This window comes from Chionomys nivalis, chromosome 2, assembly GCF_950005125.1.
Source record: "Chionomys nivalis chromosome 2, mChiNiv1.1, whole genome shotgun sequence".
In the NCBI taxonomy this organism is placed as follows: Eukaryota; Metazoa; Chordata; class Mammalia; order Rodentia; family Cricetidae; genus Chionomys; species Chionomys nivalis.
In genome coordinates this window covers 83,269,744-83,288,886 of record NC_080087.1, presented here as the reverse complement: position 1 = coordinate 83,288,886, position 19,143 = coordinate 83,269,744, and the positions used below count along the sequence as shown (strand labels likewise).

At 49.9% G+C, this 19,143-nt stretch overlaps 1 protein-coding gene across 2 annotated transcripts in view; it reads left to right on the top strand.

Moving 5' to 3' along the window:
* The window catches only part of Sipa1l3 (signal induced proliferation associated 1 like 3), a 208,767-nt gene that overhangs the window by 132,318 nt on the left and 57,306 nt on the right, over positions 1 to 19,143 (top strand). For both annotated transcript variants that reach the window (XM_057756375.1, XM_057756383.1), the window contains exons 5-9: positions 1,897 to 2,085; positions 2,652 to 2,826; positions 3,821 to 3,924; positions 6,738 to 6,895; positions 13,569 to 14,145. In XM_057756375.1, coding sequence (XP_057612358.1) covers positions 1,897 to 2,085; positions 2,652 to 2,826; positions 3,821 to 3,924; positions 6,738 to 6,895; positions 13,569 to 14,145 — 1,203 coding nt within the window. The remainder of the gene's footprint in view (positions 1 to 1,896; positions 2,086 to 2,651; positions 2,827 to 3,820; positions 3,925 to 6,737; positions 6,896 to 13,568; positions 14,146 to 19,143) is intronic.

The following is a 19,143-nucleotide window of genomic DNA, read 5'->3' as shown; positions in this document are numbered from 1 at the left end:
AAGGATCTCAAGTTCAAGGCCAGCTAGACTATAGAATGAGATCTTCTCAATACAAAGCGAGAGAGAGAGAGAGAGAGAGAGAGAGAGAGAGAGAGAGAGAGAGAAGCAGAGCGTGGTGGTACATGTCTGTACTCTCAGCATTCCAGAGGGAGAAGCAGGAATTAGGAATTTGAGGCCAGCCTGGGTCAAATGAGATCCTGACTCAAAAGGAGAGGGGAAGAAGCCAGATAAAAGAAGAATAGTGACTGTCAGCTGGGCATATGGCTCTGGATTATAGCATTTGCCTAGTCAGCCATGATTCCAGCCCCAAACACACTCCTGACAAAATAATAATAATAACAATAATGAAAGATAATGAAATAATGAAAGTAGGCGGGAATAAACTGGTCCTGGAAGTCTGAATATCCACATCTTGAATTGGGCGGCACATGACCAGGTATTAGCCTTTTGCATGTGTTGTAACAGTTACATGTGTGTAGACGAGATGGCAATTTATTTTTCCAAAGAGAAGTATCTTGAAGCATCTTGGTGGTGCCTGTCTGTAGTCACAGTACTCATAAGACTGAGACAGGTGGATCTCTGTAGTTCTATATCAGCCTAGGTTACATAGCAAGACCTTGTCTCAAAAAAATACAGCTCTCAGGAGACTGAGGGAGGTGGATCTCTAAGTTAGGGGCAAGCCTGATCTACAGAGTGAGTTCCAGGACAGCCAGGGCTACGCGGAGAAACTCTGTCTTGAAACTGGGAGGCAGGCACATCAGGACTCAGTTCAGAGGGCCCACCTTTACACTGATGTCCCCAGTAAGAGGACATGGCCAGTAAAAAGTTCTGACCAGACAGGAGTCTCACATTTCACTGCCTGAAACTGGTCACATAGTCAGCTGTAGGAGAAGCCTGGGAAGTGGTGACATCTGAGGAAGAGGGCTAAGGTGGCCTCTAAGGCAGAGCACAGCCAGCTAAGAGGGTTGAACGTGTGCGCATTCCCATGCACACGCACAGAGACACATGTACATGCTCCCCCGGGACCATATCAGAGTGCCTGGTGATGGCGCTTCTCATGAAGCTGGTTGAACAGCCAGAGTCACAATTCCAGACCCAGGCTGGCACCAGCATCCTAGACCAGCAGGTCTCAGATGTGATACATACATGCCTACAATGACCGAGAGCCCCTACTTTGCAGAGCTTCTTTTGTTCTTCTGGGGTTCGGCTTCCTGACTTACTCCCCTCCCCACCACCCACCTGTCAGCTCTCCAGGGTCTTTGCTTGGTCTGCAGCTGGATAGATTGGCACACAGGAGACAGCTGCCAGTGTGTGTGCTGAAGAAAGGGGGATATGTCATCTCCCAGCCTCTCTACACGCACGAGTGCCTGTTTTTGTCCCATGGAAGAGATAGCAAGTCTGAGTCTTTGCTCACACTCTGTATTCTGCCTTCAAACTGTTAAGATCCTTCTCATCCATCCCGTTTGGGCGGAGGGGGTTAGGTTTTAGGGTTTTGTTTTGTTCTGGTTTTTTTAAGATAAGGTCTCATGTAGGGAAGCTAACCTTTGACTCTGTGGCCAAGGATGATCTTAACTTCATATCTCTTGTCTCCACATCCCAAAAGCTAGGATTACAGCCCACCACACCCAGCCCTGGTTTTTGAGGGTTTCTTTGAGGGGGTGTTGGTTGGTTGGTTGGTTGGTTGGTTGGTTGGTTGGTTGGTTGGTTGGTTGGTTGGTTTGGTTGGAGACAGAGTCACTGCGTATCCCAGGTTGCCCTCAGCATCAAAATCATCCAACCTTGACCTTCATAGTGCCTAGGATTACAGAAGTACACCACTTCGCTGAGCCTTCATGTGCTGTAGCCCCCTCAAAGCTTGAGAGCCCTGACCAAGCCTTCTCTCTCTCCTTTGAACAGCTCATCACGCTTCGGGGCTCCATTCTAGAGGACGCCACACCTACAGCCACCAAGCACGGGACAGGGCGGGGCCTGCCCCTGAAGGATGCACTGGAATATGTCATCCCAGAGCTCAACATCCATTGCTTGCGACTGGCTCTCAACACTCCCAGAGTCACCGAGCAGCTGCTGAAGCTCGATGAGCAAGGGGTGAGCCCAGTCTGAATCCTGCAACCCTTCATGTCTCCATCTCTGCACTTATTTTAGAAGTAACAAACTCCCTTAAGCTGGACTGAGCAACAGGAGGGAGCTATCAGCACATTGTAATGGTACCAAGAGCAGTGTCATAGAAACAGCCTGGGAATGAGATTGACACCACAAGGTTTATATGAGAGAGGGAGTGGGAGCGTGTGCCAGCATGCAAACACAAACCCACTCCCTGCCATCTGGCCCTTCCATAGCCCCTGGCATTGCTTTTGGACTTCCAGACATGTGCAGACCCCAAGTAGCTGAGGTTTAGCTTGGTACAATCTGGGTCTATGCCCAGTTGCCATCTATAGGAAGCCGGCCCCAGCTCCCTGTTCTGCCTTAAGAACATTGTACACTCACACAGCCATGGAGAGGCAGATGACGGAGTGTCCCTATGGGACAAGCCCCACATTGGTTCCTTCCCTACTGACTGTGGCTTGAGTTCCCAAGTGGTCCCAGCACCCTAGGACTCTTCTTGTCCCTTTCCCTCAACCTCCTTGGACCACTCTGCTCTTCTGCCCCCACAGCTGTGCCGCAAGCACAAGGTGGGCATCCTGTATTGCAAGGCAGGCCAGAGCTCAGAGGAGGAGATGTACAACAACGAGGAGGCCGGCCCTGCCTTTGAGGAGTTCCTGGACCTCCTGGGTGAGAAGGTCTGTCTGAAGGGCTTCACCAAGTACGCTGCCCAGCTGGATGTCAAGAGTAAGTGGCAGGCACATCTCTGAGTTCCAGAACAGCCAGGACTGTTACACAGAGAAACCCTGTCTCAGTTAAAAAAAGAGTTAAGTGGCATGGGGCAGGCCTTTAATCCCACCCAGCTCTTAGAAGGCAGAAACAGGTAGATACCTATGAGTTTGAGGTCATTCTGGTCTACATAATAAATTCTAGACCAGCTGAAGCTACAAATAGCAAGACCTTATCCCAAAACATTAGATAGATAGATAGATAGATAGATAGATAGATAGATAGATAGATAGATAGATAGATAGGGGCAGAGGAAGGCATCAGGTGTGGATGGAGCATTTCCCTAGATTCCACCTTCATTGCCACCAAAAAGACTTTAGGAGGAACCACTGAGGTGTCAAGGAGCCACCACTTCTTGTTTGCCTGACCAGCAGAAGCTCAAAGGTCTGGTGGTGCCAGGGCTAGGGTGCCCCCCACTTGGGAAAACAGTGCTTGTGTCTGACTCAGCAGCTGCATTCATAGCCCTGTGCTCTGCACACTGCCGTGAGCACCTGGCAGGAGCTCCACAGGACTGTGCGATATTTGCAGAGCAGGGACACGGGTAAGGGCCGCCTGTCACACATAGTAAGTCTCAGGAGACCATGTCCTGAGGATGCTTTTTATGTGCCACATATTTTAAGAACATGGCTGTATACTGAGGGTTTGTTTGCGTATAGTAACCTCTAAAGACACGCAGGTGTGGCAGTACATGCTGTAATCCAGCACTTGGGAAGCTAAGTCAGGAAGACTGAATTAGAGGCCAGCCATAGCTAGATTTAGTCTTTTTAAAAAAAATAATAATTATTATTATTATTTCATGGGTGATTTCTTTATGTCTTTCATTTTTAAAGAGTGGATGTAAGTAAAAGCATCCAGTTAAAAGCTAGCATGAGCACGATGGCCTGCTGAATACGGCAGAAACCCAGGGGCTTAGGGACTGTGCTACACTAACTAACTGGTGTTTCTATCCCAGCGGACTCAACGGGGACCCACTCTCTGTACACGACATACCAGGACTACGAGATCATGTTCCACGTCTCCACCCTGCTCCCTTACACCCCCAACAACCGGCAGCAGGTCAGTGGTCCCCAGCTGGGGCAAAGTTAGTCTCAAAGCATTCACCCTCCTTATGACTAGTGGCCATCTGCCAACCTATCTGCCCAGCGACGGCTCTCCTGGCATGGTCCTGTGAATCTGTAGGAGGTCTTGGACCCTTACTACCCTGGTTGTTTTCCTAGACGTTCTAGACAAAGCCCAATGTGATTTGATGCCTGTCTGGTACCACATCTTCCTACTGGTCCTTGGCCATCCTGCTTCCCTCCGGCTGTTCCATCTCCCTCAGGGTCTCTTGAGTCATCACCAGTTTTATGAATGAGAAGAGTAAATGAATCAACAAAATTTGACCACAAACTCATACCAAATCGGCATCAGCAAAGCAAAAGATGGGGTTATGTAACCTGGGGGTCTAGGAGAGGACTGGTTTTAGGTCTGGCTGGATCCAGAAGTTTGAGCAGTCTCGAGAGTCCTCACCCCCGTTGTTCTCTGTAGTGACTTCATTCATAAGTCTTTTTAGCCATGGCAGAGATGCTACCACGGTCCGTGCTCCCCCAACCTTCCCATCACTCCAGAGGAAAGAGAGTGGGCCTGGTGTAGAGTGTCCCGTGAGCCAAGCCTGACATGCATCTCCATCCTGGAAAGGGAGAATGGTTCAGGGGCCAGGGGTTAGGGGTCAGGGAGGTGATGTCCCAGAGGGGTAATGTGAGTTCCAAGAAGTAAAGGGTGGGTGCTGAAAGATGATAAGGAGGCTGCAGGCGTGACCAGCTCCCTCTCTTGGGCATGCCAAGCCCACTGAGCCCATTCGATAGCTCTTTTTATTTTCTAGTGGGCAGGGAACCCAGGGTGCTAAGAGTTTAGAAAATAAGTTGTTGTGGGGTTTGGGTGCCTGTTTTCTTCTTGTCAGTACAAATCACACTGTAGATTCTGCAGGCTGAAACTAGTCAAATGCAAGCCATTTCCTAAGGATACCCTGATAACATGCTCCCAAAAGCACTGGCTTCGGGAGTAAACATAAATTTGAATTCTTTGCCCCTTATTAGCTTTGTGACCCCAGGAAAGTGATGGTACCTCTCTGAGCTGCAGGTCCTTCCTCCACACAGTGACAGTATGGTCCTGGGTATTGGGAAAGGTGTTTGCTTCCTTGCATGGGTCCTGAGCATGAGGCAGGACCTGTAGGAAGCAGGGGCCTGGTGTCAAAACCAGAAGCAGTTGGAATCCCACTGTCTGTCTGCCTTCATCCCTGTGTGACAGAAGACAGGTCACTCCTAACTTCTCTGAGCCAAGCTTTCCCATCTTATGAAAAACAACCACGTGAGTTATTGCCACTGAGGGTTTTGGGAAGGTTCAGTGAGGTCATTAATTTTAAGATGTCACTGGGAGGTGAGCCTCATGAGAGGTTAGCCACAGGAAGAAAGTCTTGGATTTAGCAACTTCATTCATGCAGTTCAGACACAGAAAGAACTAACAGAGAACAGGCCCAGACCTGGAGATGGCTCAGTGCTCAAGAGCCCTGACTGCTCTCCCAAAGGACCCAGGTTTGAGTCCTAGCACCTACAATTTACAACTCTCTGTAACTCCAGTCCCAGGAGATCTGACACCCTCTTCTGGCCTCTGAGTCGCTAACGTGTATATGGTACACAGACGTCCCTGCAGGCAAACACCCAATGACATAAAAATACAAAATATAAAGATTATCCAGGCATGGTGGCACACGCCTTCTGCCTTTAATCCCAGCACTAGAGAGCAGAGTCAGGTGGATCTCTGTGAGTTCCAGGCTGACCTGATTTACCTAAGGACTTCCAGGACAGCCAGAGCTACATGGAAGACCCTGTCTGAAAATAAACAAAAAAGAACTAACAGGCTGGATAAAGTGGTTCAGGCAGGAGACTTCCTGTTCAGCGGTTTAAGGCCAGTCTGGGCAATTTGGGAAATAAATAATTGAATACAAAACAAAAATCAGGCATGGTGGCCAACTCCCTTTGTGAGGCAGGAAGATCGGGAGTTGAAGATCATCCTTGACTGAGTATTGAGTTTAAGTCCTAACCTGGGCTGCTTGAGACCTGTCTCCCACCTTCCAAAAAAGGGGTGGAGTGTGATCTTGGCAAATAAACAAGACACTGTGAAGATACCCATTCCGGTCTCCCTTGGAGATGGAAGCAGGGACAAGAGGGTGTGGCTCCTTGGGCCATCTGAGAGCCACCTGGAATTGGCCCTGCCTGTGTATTCTGCTGAGACTCTGCCATTGTCCATGTGGCCCAAGCAGATCAAAGGCTCCATTCTGAATCTTCCCACAGTCAGATTTGTCAAGCACTAACCAAAACCCATCTTCTTATCACTGACAACCTGAATGGGAAGACAGATGAGGGACAGGAGATGGAGGGCCTCAGTACAGAATGTGGACATAAATATCGGGTGGGGAGCACAAGAAAGCAGGGGCAGGGTAGGCCTTGGAGAGTTGCTGTAGATGACAGAAATCTCAAAAAATCCTGAGGAGTTGACGAAGGAGGCCACCTGGGGCTCTGGGGTAGCAGGGACAGCCCTTCCTACTGCTTGTGAGAGGAAGGCTTTTCTGGAATGTTTGAAAACAAACCAGGCCGATGGGAGGGAAGCAGGCAGTGTCAGAGGCTAGGGGCCCACATGTGGGGGCTCCTTGACTTTGTTCATGTCCCTGAGTGAGAAGGAGCCAGAAGGGCTCTGAGCTGCTAAGGACAAGACCTGGCTCCCATGCTCACAGGCGCCCTCTGGTGGGAGTGGGGATGGGGAGCCACCAAGGCCGTCTGGGTAGGAGTCTTAAAGCTCATCTGTGACTCTTACCTCCTCCCCTCTGCTTCCAGCTGCTGAGGAAGAGGCACATAGGGAATGACATCGTGACGATCATCTTCCAGGAACCAGGCGCGTTACCTTTCACCCCTAAGAACATCCGCTCGCACTTCCAGCACGTCTTCATCATCGTCCGCGTCCATAACCCCTGCACTGAGAATGTCTGCTATAGGTATAGCCACCAGTGTCCTGTCCCGAGAGGCTGGGGAGGATGTGCCCCATCACAAATCCCACCTCACCTCACTTCCTGGCTCCCTGGTTCCCTTCAGGGCCTATATTTCTTGGAGGTTTCTGTTTGTAAATGATGGAGACTCCATCTCGGTCATTCACAGGAAGCTGCACTTGTGTGTTTGCTCTTGAGCACGTCACGGGAAGGCACAGGGTGTACCGTGGTCCTGGAAGGTTCTGGAAGCCACAGTCTATCATCCTTCCTGCTGTAGAGGGGGAAGGTCCATTGGACTGGGGTGTAGTTCAGTTCGTAGAGAGTTTGCCTAGCATGCACGGACATCAAAATAGAGCTTGACCTGTAGCACTACATGAACCAAGCAGAGTGGTGCGTTCCCTAAATCCCAGTGCTCGGTAGGGCAGAGGAGGCAGGAGTTAAAGGCCATTCTCTGCCTGGACTCAAAACGAGGGGCAGGGAGAAAGAAGCAGCACGCACACTGCTGAGCCTTGTACAGTCGCTCTGTGGAGGCCCCAAAGGCCTGGCACCTGTGCGTAAGAACAGAGGCACAAGAGCAGATCTGGGAGAAGCTGGGCGGTAGCTCCCTGGGACCCCCTGTATCTGTGGCCCTGCTTGTAAGGTAAGCTTGAGAAGTAGGTTTGGGAAGAAGACAAAGTCTCACTATATAAGCCCAGGCATTCTTCAGACTCATAATCTTCCTGCCTCAACCCCTGAATATTGGGGTGACAGGCATGTTGAGTCGGGTTGTGGGTTACACAAAGTCATGTAACCCAGGTCCCAAGCCTATTCTGTGCCCTCTCTAACATCAGGGCTTCCCCAGTTTAGTGGCTGTCCAGAAAGACAGAAGGAAAGCCGCCCCTGGAGACTAGGAACAGGATAGAGCTGTATCCTTGAGACACCCACCCTGGCCATCCAGGCCCGGCCATCAGCTTGTCCCTGCAGATATGGACTGGAGCAGGTGTACTGTTTGCCATTGCTTGAACATGCTATAAAATCCAAACAAGAGCATGTAGCTGCGTCAAACCCCCTGCACAGCCAACCTCACGGGCAACGTACATGCTGCTTCTGTGTCTAGATTCCATGTAGTCCTACATGTTTTGGTACAAGTGCCAGCTGCCTGGAGCCTCTACTGTGTAGCCTAGAGGCGTCCACTCAAGCAGTCTTCAAGGCCTTCGCATACCAGAACACCGGCATGCTTTTTCCTTCCTATGACTGCCAGACATTCCATTGTGTGGCTGAGTGAGCTTCCCTGCGTCCTCTAAGGATGGACATTTGGGATTGCTTGCTGGCACCTGCACCGAGTCGCCTTGTTTGTGCATTTACTGCAGCCAGCATCCAGTATGCAGCTGTCTAGGAAACGACTGCAGTGGGTGTGGGAGGCGAGGACCCCTCTGTGTGCGTTGGTAGAGCGAGCAGCGTTGATGAGTTTGATTTCAGCATGCAGCTGTAGCCCATGTGAACTGCTGTGCTGGATGCGTTGCTCGGTGGCTGCCGGGGACCAGCACTGTCCGTCATTCCACTGGCCCAAGGAGTGTCCGACAGCAGCTGTAGGATACTGGCTGGTGCCTTAGACTCTGTGGACTGAGATCACTGATGAGAGTCCGGGGCTTAACAGTTTGCTATTTCTCGGCACCTAAAAGGTAGCCCCAAGTGACAGAAGACAGGTGTTCACACACGTCTGGGAAGAGGAAGCAGGCTGCTTGTGCCTCAGAGGTCGGCAGGAGAGTTGGGTAGCCCTTCTCTCCTTCCTCCTCACTCCTTAGTTGGTTGGGAAGTGACACAGGATGGGGGAATCAAATGCAGGGCCTTGTACACGCTAGGCAAGCACTTTACCACTAACATGTTTTCTTTGTTTTATTTTTGGGGCTTGTTTTTTGTTTGTTTTGGTTTTGGTAAGTTTTTTTTCTTCTTTTTTTTGTTTTGTTTTGTTTTGGTTTTTGGTTTTTTGGTTTTTTGGTTTTTTTTGAGACAGGGTTTCTCTGTAGCTTTGGGGCCTCTCCCAGAACTAGCTCTTGTAGACTAGGCTGACCTCGAACTCACAGAGATCTGCCTGCCTCTGCATCCCAAGTGCTGGGATTAAAGACATGCGCCGCCACCACCTGGCATTGTTTTGTATTGTTTTTGAGAGAGTTTCACATAATCCATGTTGGTCTCAGACATGCTATATAGCTCAAACCCATAGTGATCCACCTGCCTCAGCTTCCCAAGTACTGGGATTATAAACATGAACCATCATGTCCAACTTAATATGTCAAAGCCCTGTAACTCAAAATTTCCTCGGGACTTGGGGCACAATGAGTTGGTTGTTTTGGTGTGCATGTGTTTGTGTGTCTTCTGGCGGTACTGGGGATTGGACATAGGGCCTCACTCATGCTAGGCAAGTGTTGTACCAATGTACCCAGCCAGGCCTGGGCTCTTCTGAGACAGCTTTGCTAGATAGCTCAGGCTAGCCTGCAACTCAACTACCTAGCCCAAGCTGGCCTCAAACGTGTGCTCCGTGCCCTTCCTCCTCTCAGTGCCTTCCTCTTTTGCCTTGTAGTTCCAGGAGCCTGCCCCCACATCCCACTCCTTCAGGCAAGCTCAGGCTTGGTCTCCAGGGTGACTTCTTCCTGATGCACAGCCCTTTCCTGTTTTTTACAATTTAATTTTAAAAGACTTTTATTATGCAATATTTTAAACATTCTGAAAAGTGCAGAAAATAATGGAACAGACACCCATGTGCCCACCAGCAGATTTAGCAGATGTTAGCATTTTGCCTTCCTTGCTTCAGTGTTCCCTCTTTTCTTTATTTTTAAAGAAAGAAAATGTTAGAGATACAACCACAGCTGTCCCTTACCAACTCCGAGGTCCCCACTCTCTGGGGAGACGAAAAATCTCGAGGCCAGCCTGCCCTGCCCTCCCACCTGGCCCCACTGAATTTCGTGTCCATGCGTGCATGCCTGTATACGTGGGCATCGTGTAACCCAGGCTGACCTCAAACTCTGTGTACAGAAATGGCCTTGGACTCCTGATTCTCTTCCCTCCACCTCCCAAGTGCAGGGATTACAGTCTGTGCCACCATGCCAAGCTACCTATCAGAGGACCTCAAAAAGCTGACAGTACAAATGTCTATCCCACACACCATGGGCACTGACGAAACAGTTGTTAAGTTAGTAATTGCACATGTTCTAGGCTTGCCTACTGCACACTAGGGAACAGGGGCCTGGTGGCCACACGTCTAGTTGTGCAATGTGTTCTCATCTTTTGCCATTTCTTCCTGGCCGCCGGCATCTTCCCTGAGCCTGGGCTTGTAAACAAGTCCAGCCCCACCAGCTAGAAGTGAGGCCCAGCTGTTCCTTGGTCCAGGGCTTTCAGCAGCTACAATTTCATGACTTGAAACCATGAGTCAGGACCATGAGGAAAGCCAGTCTGTCGCCACGCAGTTGCATGCCGAGGGGAATTACAAGGCTCTTCTGCGTGTATCAGCTGCTCCATTAGAGCTGCGACAGCCACCCTGGTGTCCTGGCTGGCACGCTGGCACTGCCCTTCATGCTCACACCCTGCTTATTGGTGGAATCATTTTCTTCTCCCTGGGGCTAGAGAATCAGTTGAGCCAGGGTGGTGTGTGTGTGGTCCCCCTACGTGGGAAGGGACACTGTACAGAGAATGACAGAGATGGAAAGCAGGAGTCAGGCTAATCTCTGGGACCACTGCTCTTGCTCAGTGCCACATGATCAGCCACAGTGATCTTCGCAGACGCACCTCTTTCTGCCAGGGACCCAGCAAAAAGCAGAAGCCACTGCTGCCAACTCGCCACCAAGGACTTAGCAGAAGGCTGATGACTACTCAGAGTATGGACGGTTCGGGACTGGTGGGAAATGAAGCATCCGGACCAGGGACAGCAAGGAGCCTGCACTGCCCACCCCAGGCTTGACACAAACAGTTTCTAGAAGCTGGTGCGAGTTGTGGCGCTGGGACAGGGCCTCCTAGCAAGAGCAGTGGATGGGAATAAGGCACCGAGAGCCGAAAGCCCTCAGCCCTTGCCACTGTCATGGCCTGGCAGGGAAGGAGAGAAGAAAAGCGAATATATTGTATGCTACTGAACAGCTGGGACACACTCCAGAAATATGAGCCTGGTGGATTTCGCCGTTGCTCAGGCACTGTAGGGTGTGCTCTCACCCTGATGTCAATAAACAATACAAACGTGGAGTGACCACGCTAGGCGGCCTCTCCTCACACCAGTGCCTCCCATTGGCCAAGCTCACTTCGAAGCCTGAGCTTGTGGGACCCAGGTGCAGAGGCCTTCCTCTTATGGAGATGGGCAGTGTGTGACACACCCTGGGGACTTTCCCAGCCTCCTACTCCCTGCTACTGGGCTCTGACCCTGGACTTGTCTCCTGCATGTACCCTTTCCCATCTGTCTGGAACGTCCCTGTCATCGTGTCCTCCCTCGCCCACCAGACTCCCCACCCCGTTCACCCCTCGCTCCCCCCATCCTAAGATCTCAGCTGTCACTTTCTCAGAGAGTCTCCTGTCTGACACTTCTCTATCTTCGTCAGTGTCCGTTTGTATGTTTGGTCAGCAGCTGTGGAAGACAGGAAGCGCTGTATCCGCAAAGCCAAGAGGGCCATGCAGGAAGCCCTTGTCAAACAGATGGATGAATGTTGTACCATCTCCCTGTCAGGACGGGAGGGTGCCCTAGAGGTCGGCCAAATGCCAGCAAGCATTGTACTGTGTTTGGGTTGCGTAGGGTATTGTTTAATCTGTAGTCTACTATTTATTTTATGTATTCTTTTGACAAAGGTCTTGTGAATCCCAGACTGGCCTCGGGCATGCTATAAAACTGAGGATGACCTTGAATTCCTGATCTTCCTCCCCCACTTCCTGAGTTTGGGTATTATAGGAATGTGCCACCACACTAGCTCCAGATTTTCAAAATAATCTTTGTTGAGATTATTTGCAAAGTATATTAGTGTCAAGTGTTTAACAGAACTAAATTCTACACGTGTGCTCCACATCCAGCCAGATAGTCCTCCATTGATGGTGTGCAACAAGTTAGCATAGAACTGCAGCTTTGTAAGGAGTCAACTAGAGTCCAAGCCTGCACCAGTTGCTTCTCCCTCCTGGGACCCATCCACCCCATTGCAGCAAGAGTATCAAAGTATAGGTCCCTTGCCAGGCAGTGGTGGCGCACGCCTTTAGTCCAAGCACTCAGGAAGCAGAGGCAGGAGGATCTCTGAGTTTGAGGCCAGGACAACCAGGGCTACATAGAGAAGCCCTGTCTCAAAACAGTTACAGGTCCCTCCACCGCTTCCTACACTCACATACAGTCCAAGCCCTCACTCAAAAGGCACTGACAGCCGGGCCGTGGTGGCGCCACACCTTGAATCCCAGCACTTGGGAGACAGAGGGAGACAGATCTCTGTGAGTTTGAGGCCAGCCTGGTCTACAAGAGCTACTTCCAGGGCATCTAGGGCTGTTACACAGAGAAACCATGTCACACACACACACACTCACACACACAAAAGCATTGGCCAAATCAAATCATGGTCAGGCTGCAGAAAGGGCAATACGCTTGTATCTGACTATGACAGTAGAGAGAAAGAAAGTTGTTCATTTAATTTTCCTCCAAAATGTAATCTAACACATAGTTTATATAAAACAAGACTAAATGAAGTCAGGACCAAGAGTGGTGGCTGTGATCCCAGCACTTGGGAAGTTAAGATGTCTTGAGTTCGGGGTCAAGCTGGGCTTCCTATTGAGACTCTCAGAAAACCAAGAGTGGCTGAGCATACAGCTCAGTGGTCAATCACTTGTTCAGCATGTGTAAGCCCTGAGTCTGACCCCCGGCATTGAGCGTGTGTGTGTGTGTGTGTGTGTGTGTGTTTGGGAATACATATAGAATATGTTATATATGTACATATAATCTAAGACTTTTTCTTCAACTTTTCATTCACAGAAGAGAAACTCTAGGGCCAGGGTATGGCTCAGTAGTCGAGTATTTGCCCAGCTACTCAGGGTTCCATTCCCAGTATGACAGACAGGAGAGAGGGAGAGGAGACCTTAGTTTTGATTTTGTTTTCATTCTAGAGAGAGTCCTGTTTGTTAGAGATAGAGTCTTTCTTGTTTTGTTTTGTTTTCCAAGACAGGGTTTTATTGTAGTAGGAGTGGTGGGCTGCGTTCCCGCCCAGTTCTTCATGGCTAGCTTTACCAGAAATACACGGAAACTGTATTCTTTTAAACACTGCCTGGCCCATTAGTTCCAGCTTCTTATTGGCTAGCTCTTACATATTGATCTAACCCATTTCTAATATTCTGTGTAGCACCACGAGCTGGCTTACCAGGAAAGATCTTAACCTGCGTCTGTCTGGAGTGGGAGAATCATGGCGACTGACTGACTCGGCTTCTTTCTCCCAGCATTCTGTTCTGTCTACTCCGCCTACCTAATTTTCTGTCCTATTAAAGGGGCCAAGGCAGTTTCTTTATTAACCAATGACCTTCCTCCATCAGGGTTTCCCTGTACATGTCCTGTATGTGCCCGGCTTGCCATCACCCTAACTAGAGACAGAGTCTTCAGTAGCCCAGGCTGACTTTGAACTCCTGATCCTCCTTCTTCCACCTTTCAAGTTCTGGGGTTACAGTATACCCTCTTGGTTTTAAAGCGTTGTGTTTTTCCCTTTAGCATGGCTGTGACCCGATCCAAAGACGCTCCTCCTTTTGGCCCCCCTATCCCTAATGGAACCACATTCCGAAAGTCTGATGTCTTCAGAGACTTTTTGCTGGCCAAGGTAATTAATGCTGAGAACGCTGCACACAAATCTGACAAATTCCATACGATGGCCACCAGAACCCGCCAGGAGTACCTGAAGGACCTGGCTGAAAGCTGTGTCTCCAACACCCCCATTGACTCCTCCGGCAAGTTTACCCTCATCTCCCTGACCTCTAAGAAGAAAGAGAAGACGAAGGCCAGGGCGGGAGCGGAGCAGCACAGCGCTGGGGCCATTGCCTGGCGCGTGGCGGCGCAGGACTACGCCCAGGGCGTGGAGATAGACTGCATCTTGGGGATTTCCAATGAGTTTGTGGTGCTCCTGGACCTGCGCACCAAGGAGGTGGTGTTCAACTGCTACTGTGGGGATGTCATTGGCTGGACCCCAGACTCCTCCACGCTGAAAATCTTCTATGGCCGGGGGGACCACATCTTCCTGCAGGCTGCAGAGGGCTCTGTGGAGGACATCAGGGACATCGTCCAGAGGCTGAAGGTGAGAAAGAGGGCCCAGCAGAAGGTTCCACAGTATTATAGTACTCTTCCTGACCCAGGCAGCCAGGCATAACAGACATCAGCCCTAAGAATAAGAACTGACTGACTCTCTCTCTCTCTCTCTTTCTCTCTCTCTCTCTCACACACACACACGCACGCACACACACGTGGAGTCTGGTCTGATGAGTCCTTCAACCCACATTGCTCCTGGAGAAGATATGGGCCAGGAATCTGTGGTTGCCCATTCCTTCACCTTGAAAGAACAAAAATAGGTGTTGATTGACCCTGAAAGTATATAGCAGATGCAAGGCAGATGCAAGTCTAAACTTACCCTAAATGTTTAAGTGGAGCTAGAGGTATGAGCTCAGTGGTAGAGCACTGTAAAGGTGCTGGATTCAATTTCCAGTACCACAGCTAAGACGGATTTTCTCTGGGAGAATTAAAATAGAACAAAAAGTTTCCTGGGGCCTGGAGAGATGGCCCAGAGGTTGAGATCGTATACTGCTCTTGCAGAGGACCTGAATCCAATTCTAAGCATCCATATTAGGCAGCTCACAACTACCTATGACTCCAGCTTCAGAGGCATCCAACATTTCTGGCCTCCATGGGTACTAGGTCCCTGCACTCGCATGACCATAACTACCCACAGACACACACATACTTAAAAGTCAAAAATAAATTAAGGTTCTAGACCAGGTTTGTCTAATGTATGGCCCTTGAGCCTCACATAGCCCAAGATAGCTATGAATGTGGCCCACTACGTTTGTCGAGCACACCAGCGTGTCAGATATCCAAAGGCTGGATACCCCAGTGTAGACCATTAATATAGAGGAGGGGCAAGGACCCATAAAAAAGTCCTGGGAAAGTACAGCAAAGGAAACAAACTTAAGTTGCATGGCTGGATTCAGCTCCAACGCGTAGCCACAGTGGCCATGAGTAGTTTAACATTCTGTGTTAAGAGACAAAGGCCTACAGTGTAGTAACAATTGGATCCTGGCTGGGCTCGGTGGCACGGGGGTATTATGGTGGTAGCAATGGGAAGCAGGTCTGTGCATTCAGGCCAGCCTGGTCACATAGTGAGTTACAGCACATCCAGAGCTATAGAGCTGTAGAGAGACCCTCTCTCTCACAACCAAACAAGCAGATCCTCGAGTAAGGGTTCAGTCTGGTGGTAGAGTGCTTGCCCAGCATGTTTAAGACCCTGGGTTTTGTCTCTGGCACTACAAAGTAGGGTCAGGGGAAGGGCTGAGAAATCTTAGACTCCTTCCTGGTGAACAATGCCAACTCTTGACCCAATCGAAAGTGGTCAATTAGTGACAAGTGAGTTGGTAATAACAGCCTGACGCACTGTTGGGAAGTACTGAAACACACCTGAGCCCCATAGGAGGCGTGTGAGGTCAGCACTGAGATGGAAGGCTCAGACGGGATTGGTACGCGCCCAGCACGCCAGAGAAAGCCACATTCCACAGCAGTTAAGAGTACGGCGTCTGGAGACCAGACACACTTAGACTCCGTGATTGTCTCAGTTCCTCTCCTGTTGCTGTGATACAATGCTGGGGCAGGGCACTAGAGTACAAAGAGTTTATCTAACTCACAGTCCGAGGTTACAGCCCACGTCAGAAACGTCACCATGACGGGATGAGGGACGACTGCATGCTTGCTAGTACTTAGCTCGCTCTCTGTTTTATAGTCCAGGGTCTAAGCCCAGGGAATGGTGTCACCCACAGTAGGCAGGTCTTCCCCACCCTAATTAGCTTCATCACAACCGCCCCACAGGTAAGCCAAGAGGCCCTCCTCCCAAGTGAGTCTGGATTCTGTCAAGTTGACCGTCAACAGGAACCACCATCATAGTGACTCAGTTTCCTCTGCTGGAAAATAGAAACAGTAATCATCCTGTGTTGGGACTCGGGCTGGAGCTCAGTGGGAAAGCACTGCCCAGCACACGTGAGGGCCTCAGTTCAATCTCCAATACTTAAAAAAAGAGAATCTTCTCTAATATGCAAGTTTGGTTTCATTTTATTATGTGTATATGAAAGTTTTAGAGGTTCAGTGGCTGGTGTCGCCTAGCAAGCTTGCTTGCCTGCCGGCTATGGCCTCTCCCGGTAGCACTGTGATCAGGAGATAGCTGTGCTCACCCTTGTAGGTCTTTTCGCTCTCCATTAAATCCAGGTGGGATTGGTTAGACCCCGGCTCTCGGCTTCTCGACTTCACAGTTCACGCATCTTCGTGAAAGCTCCTTAGCCAGTGTTTCAGTCTCACGCTATAAAATGAGGTCTGGTCCACAGCCCTGCCATTCAGATCTCACATGAGCAGGGAAGCTGAGCAGGGTTGGGCCTGGTCAGCACTTGGGTGGGGTAAGGTGAGGTTTGAACCCTGAGGTCTCTGTCTGATCTCTTTCTGAACTCAGACTTTGGATCGGGTTGACATACAGTAGGCATTCAATAAATGCTGGCCAGTGGTCGGTTTGTGAAGCGAGTCATGTCCTCACACTGACTCAGATGCTGAGCTCGTTTCCATCTGATAAATGAAGCTGAGGCTCAGAAAGAAACAGATACTCACGTTGAGCTCATCCAGCCTGTGGGTAGCAGAATTGTGGTCTGATTCCAAGTTATTCTCACTTGACAGCCTAGGTCCGAACATGATAAGACTGATCTCTAGCTGCCTCCTCAGAATCTTCCCAGGGCTGCCCAAGTGACCCAAAGAAACTCCACACGGACACTACAAGCTGGGGTTTCTCCCATGCCCCTGTGTTTCCTGTCTCAGTAAAGGCCAGGGTCCCCCTTGTTCTCATATCCACACCCCATCTGTCATTGCCACCTTCAGGCAGCCTTCAGTGCTTCTCCCATTCCCATGCCGCCTCCCTGGCGTCAGCTGCCCAGGACTTGGGGAGTTAAGACATGCTCTACTGTGTAGCCCAGGATAGCTCTGCAGCTGTGGTCTTCTTCTTCTGGGGGGATGCAGGGGTGGTTCAACGCAGGGTTTCTCTGTGTAGTCCTGGCTATCCTGGAGCTCATTTTGTAGAGATCCGCCTGCCTCTGCCTCCCCTGTGCTAGGATTAAAGGTGAGCACCACTAGGACCTGCTGAAGCTGAGTCTTCTACCTCAGCTTCGGGAATACTGAGATTGCCTGCCTGTGTCTCCATGCCTGGCTGCTCCCAAATTATTGCAAGAGCCTACACGCACGTGTGCAGGGGTGCAGGGTGTATACATAACCCCCCCCCGTGTGTGTGCACGCACACACACGTGAAGGATGTATACATACAACTCCTCCCGCATACGTGCGCGTGTGTGTGCGCACACACACACACATACAATCTCCTTTGACTCCATCTTTGTTCACTCTGATCTGCTCTCAACAGATCTGGTTGGGGATCTGGTCACCTGAGTACTGTATTCCAAACCCTCAGCTTTTACCCTGAGTGAAAGGCAGAGGCTTCTCATGGTGGAGGTCCCTCTTGGTGCCTTTCCCATGGCTCCCTGCTCTACACTCACAGGCCTGCCATTTCTTGAATGTGCTAGGCAAGAGTCCAACCTCAGGGCCTTTATACTGCCTGTCTCTTCTTACTGAAACTCTTTCTTTGGTTGTCCCTTGGCTTAGTCCCTTCCTTCCTGCAGGCCTTTAGTCACTTGTCACCTGAGGTCTCGTCTTGAATTGCAAACTCTCCTAGTAAGCTCGGACCATTTGCTCCCATCTACCATGTGTGTCCATATTATGTGTTCACTGCAACAGCTCAGCATCCAGGAGTTTCATTTGATTCTTTTTGAAATGTTATGCTTTTTGTTTATTTTTGCTTCCCTTAAAAATTTGGGGAGTTTAGATGTATTGGGTCCACAAGTATAAGGACAGTGGTCAGCTGAAGGTGGGACAAGGTGATGTCGTCCCTGTGGAGCACAAGTATGGCGCCCATCAGTGACACAGCCCACGTGGGTCGCAGACTTTATCCACTAACACCCTAGCTTGTGGGGAGGTCTGGCCTGCAGAAGTGCCTTTTAAACTAGAACTAGAGTAATAATGAAGGAATATCCTAATGAAGAATGAAGAGGTTACCTTATTCATTAAAAAGAAAAAATACAAGACTATGATGTGGGATTCCCCTCAATGTGGTATGAATATATCTTATTACCATTGGTTACCAAAGAAGCTGCTTTGGCCTATGGCAGAGCAGAATATAGCAAGGTAGGAAATCCAAGCAGAGATAGAGGAGGAAAGAAGGCAGAGCCGGGGAAACACCATGTAGCTGCCCAAGGAGAAAGACACCAGAAACTTAACCAATAAGCCACAGCCTTGTGGTGATTTACAGATTAACAGAAATGAATTAATTTAAGATGTAAGACCTAAATAGAAATATTCCGCAGTCATTAGCCAGATTCTTTATTAGCCAATGGTAATAAAACATATTCATAGCATACAGAAGGGAATCCCACAAGAATACAAAAAATAGAAGTGGAAGAGGGCCATGCAGCAAAGACACTAGCACTGCGGTCCTGCAGCCAGCAGCACCACTGCTTCCCCAGCCACGGAACCAGCGGTGCTGTCCCTGTGTCTATGGCATCAGAACTGTCCTCACAGGGGAGAGGCCAGACACCCAAGTCAAAGCTCAGCAGGGGTGTAGCTGCGGCTTTAAGAAGGCTAGGGACACTGGGAAATGGCTTCATGGGGTAGGAGCACTTGTAAAAGTATGGACACCTGCGGTTTCATCCCCAGCATCCAACACAAAAAGCTAGGCTTGGCCGTGTGCAATTCCAACACTAGGTGTGAGAGACTGACGAGTCAGTGGGGTTTTCTGGCTACTATCCTAGCTAAGAAGCAGCAAGCTCCAGGCTCAGAGAAAGACCTAGCCTCAAGGAAATAAGGCAGAAAACCATGGAGGAGGACACTTGATGTCCTCTGATCCGTACCTGCACGTGCCTGGACATACACGCATGCACAAATGCACACACAGACTCAGTGGTTGCCCACTTGCCTCAGATCTACCAGTAAGGAGCCGAAGGTGTCATTC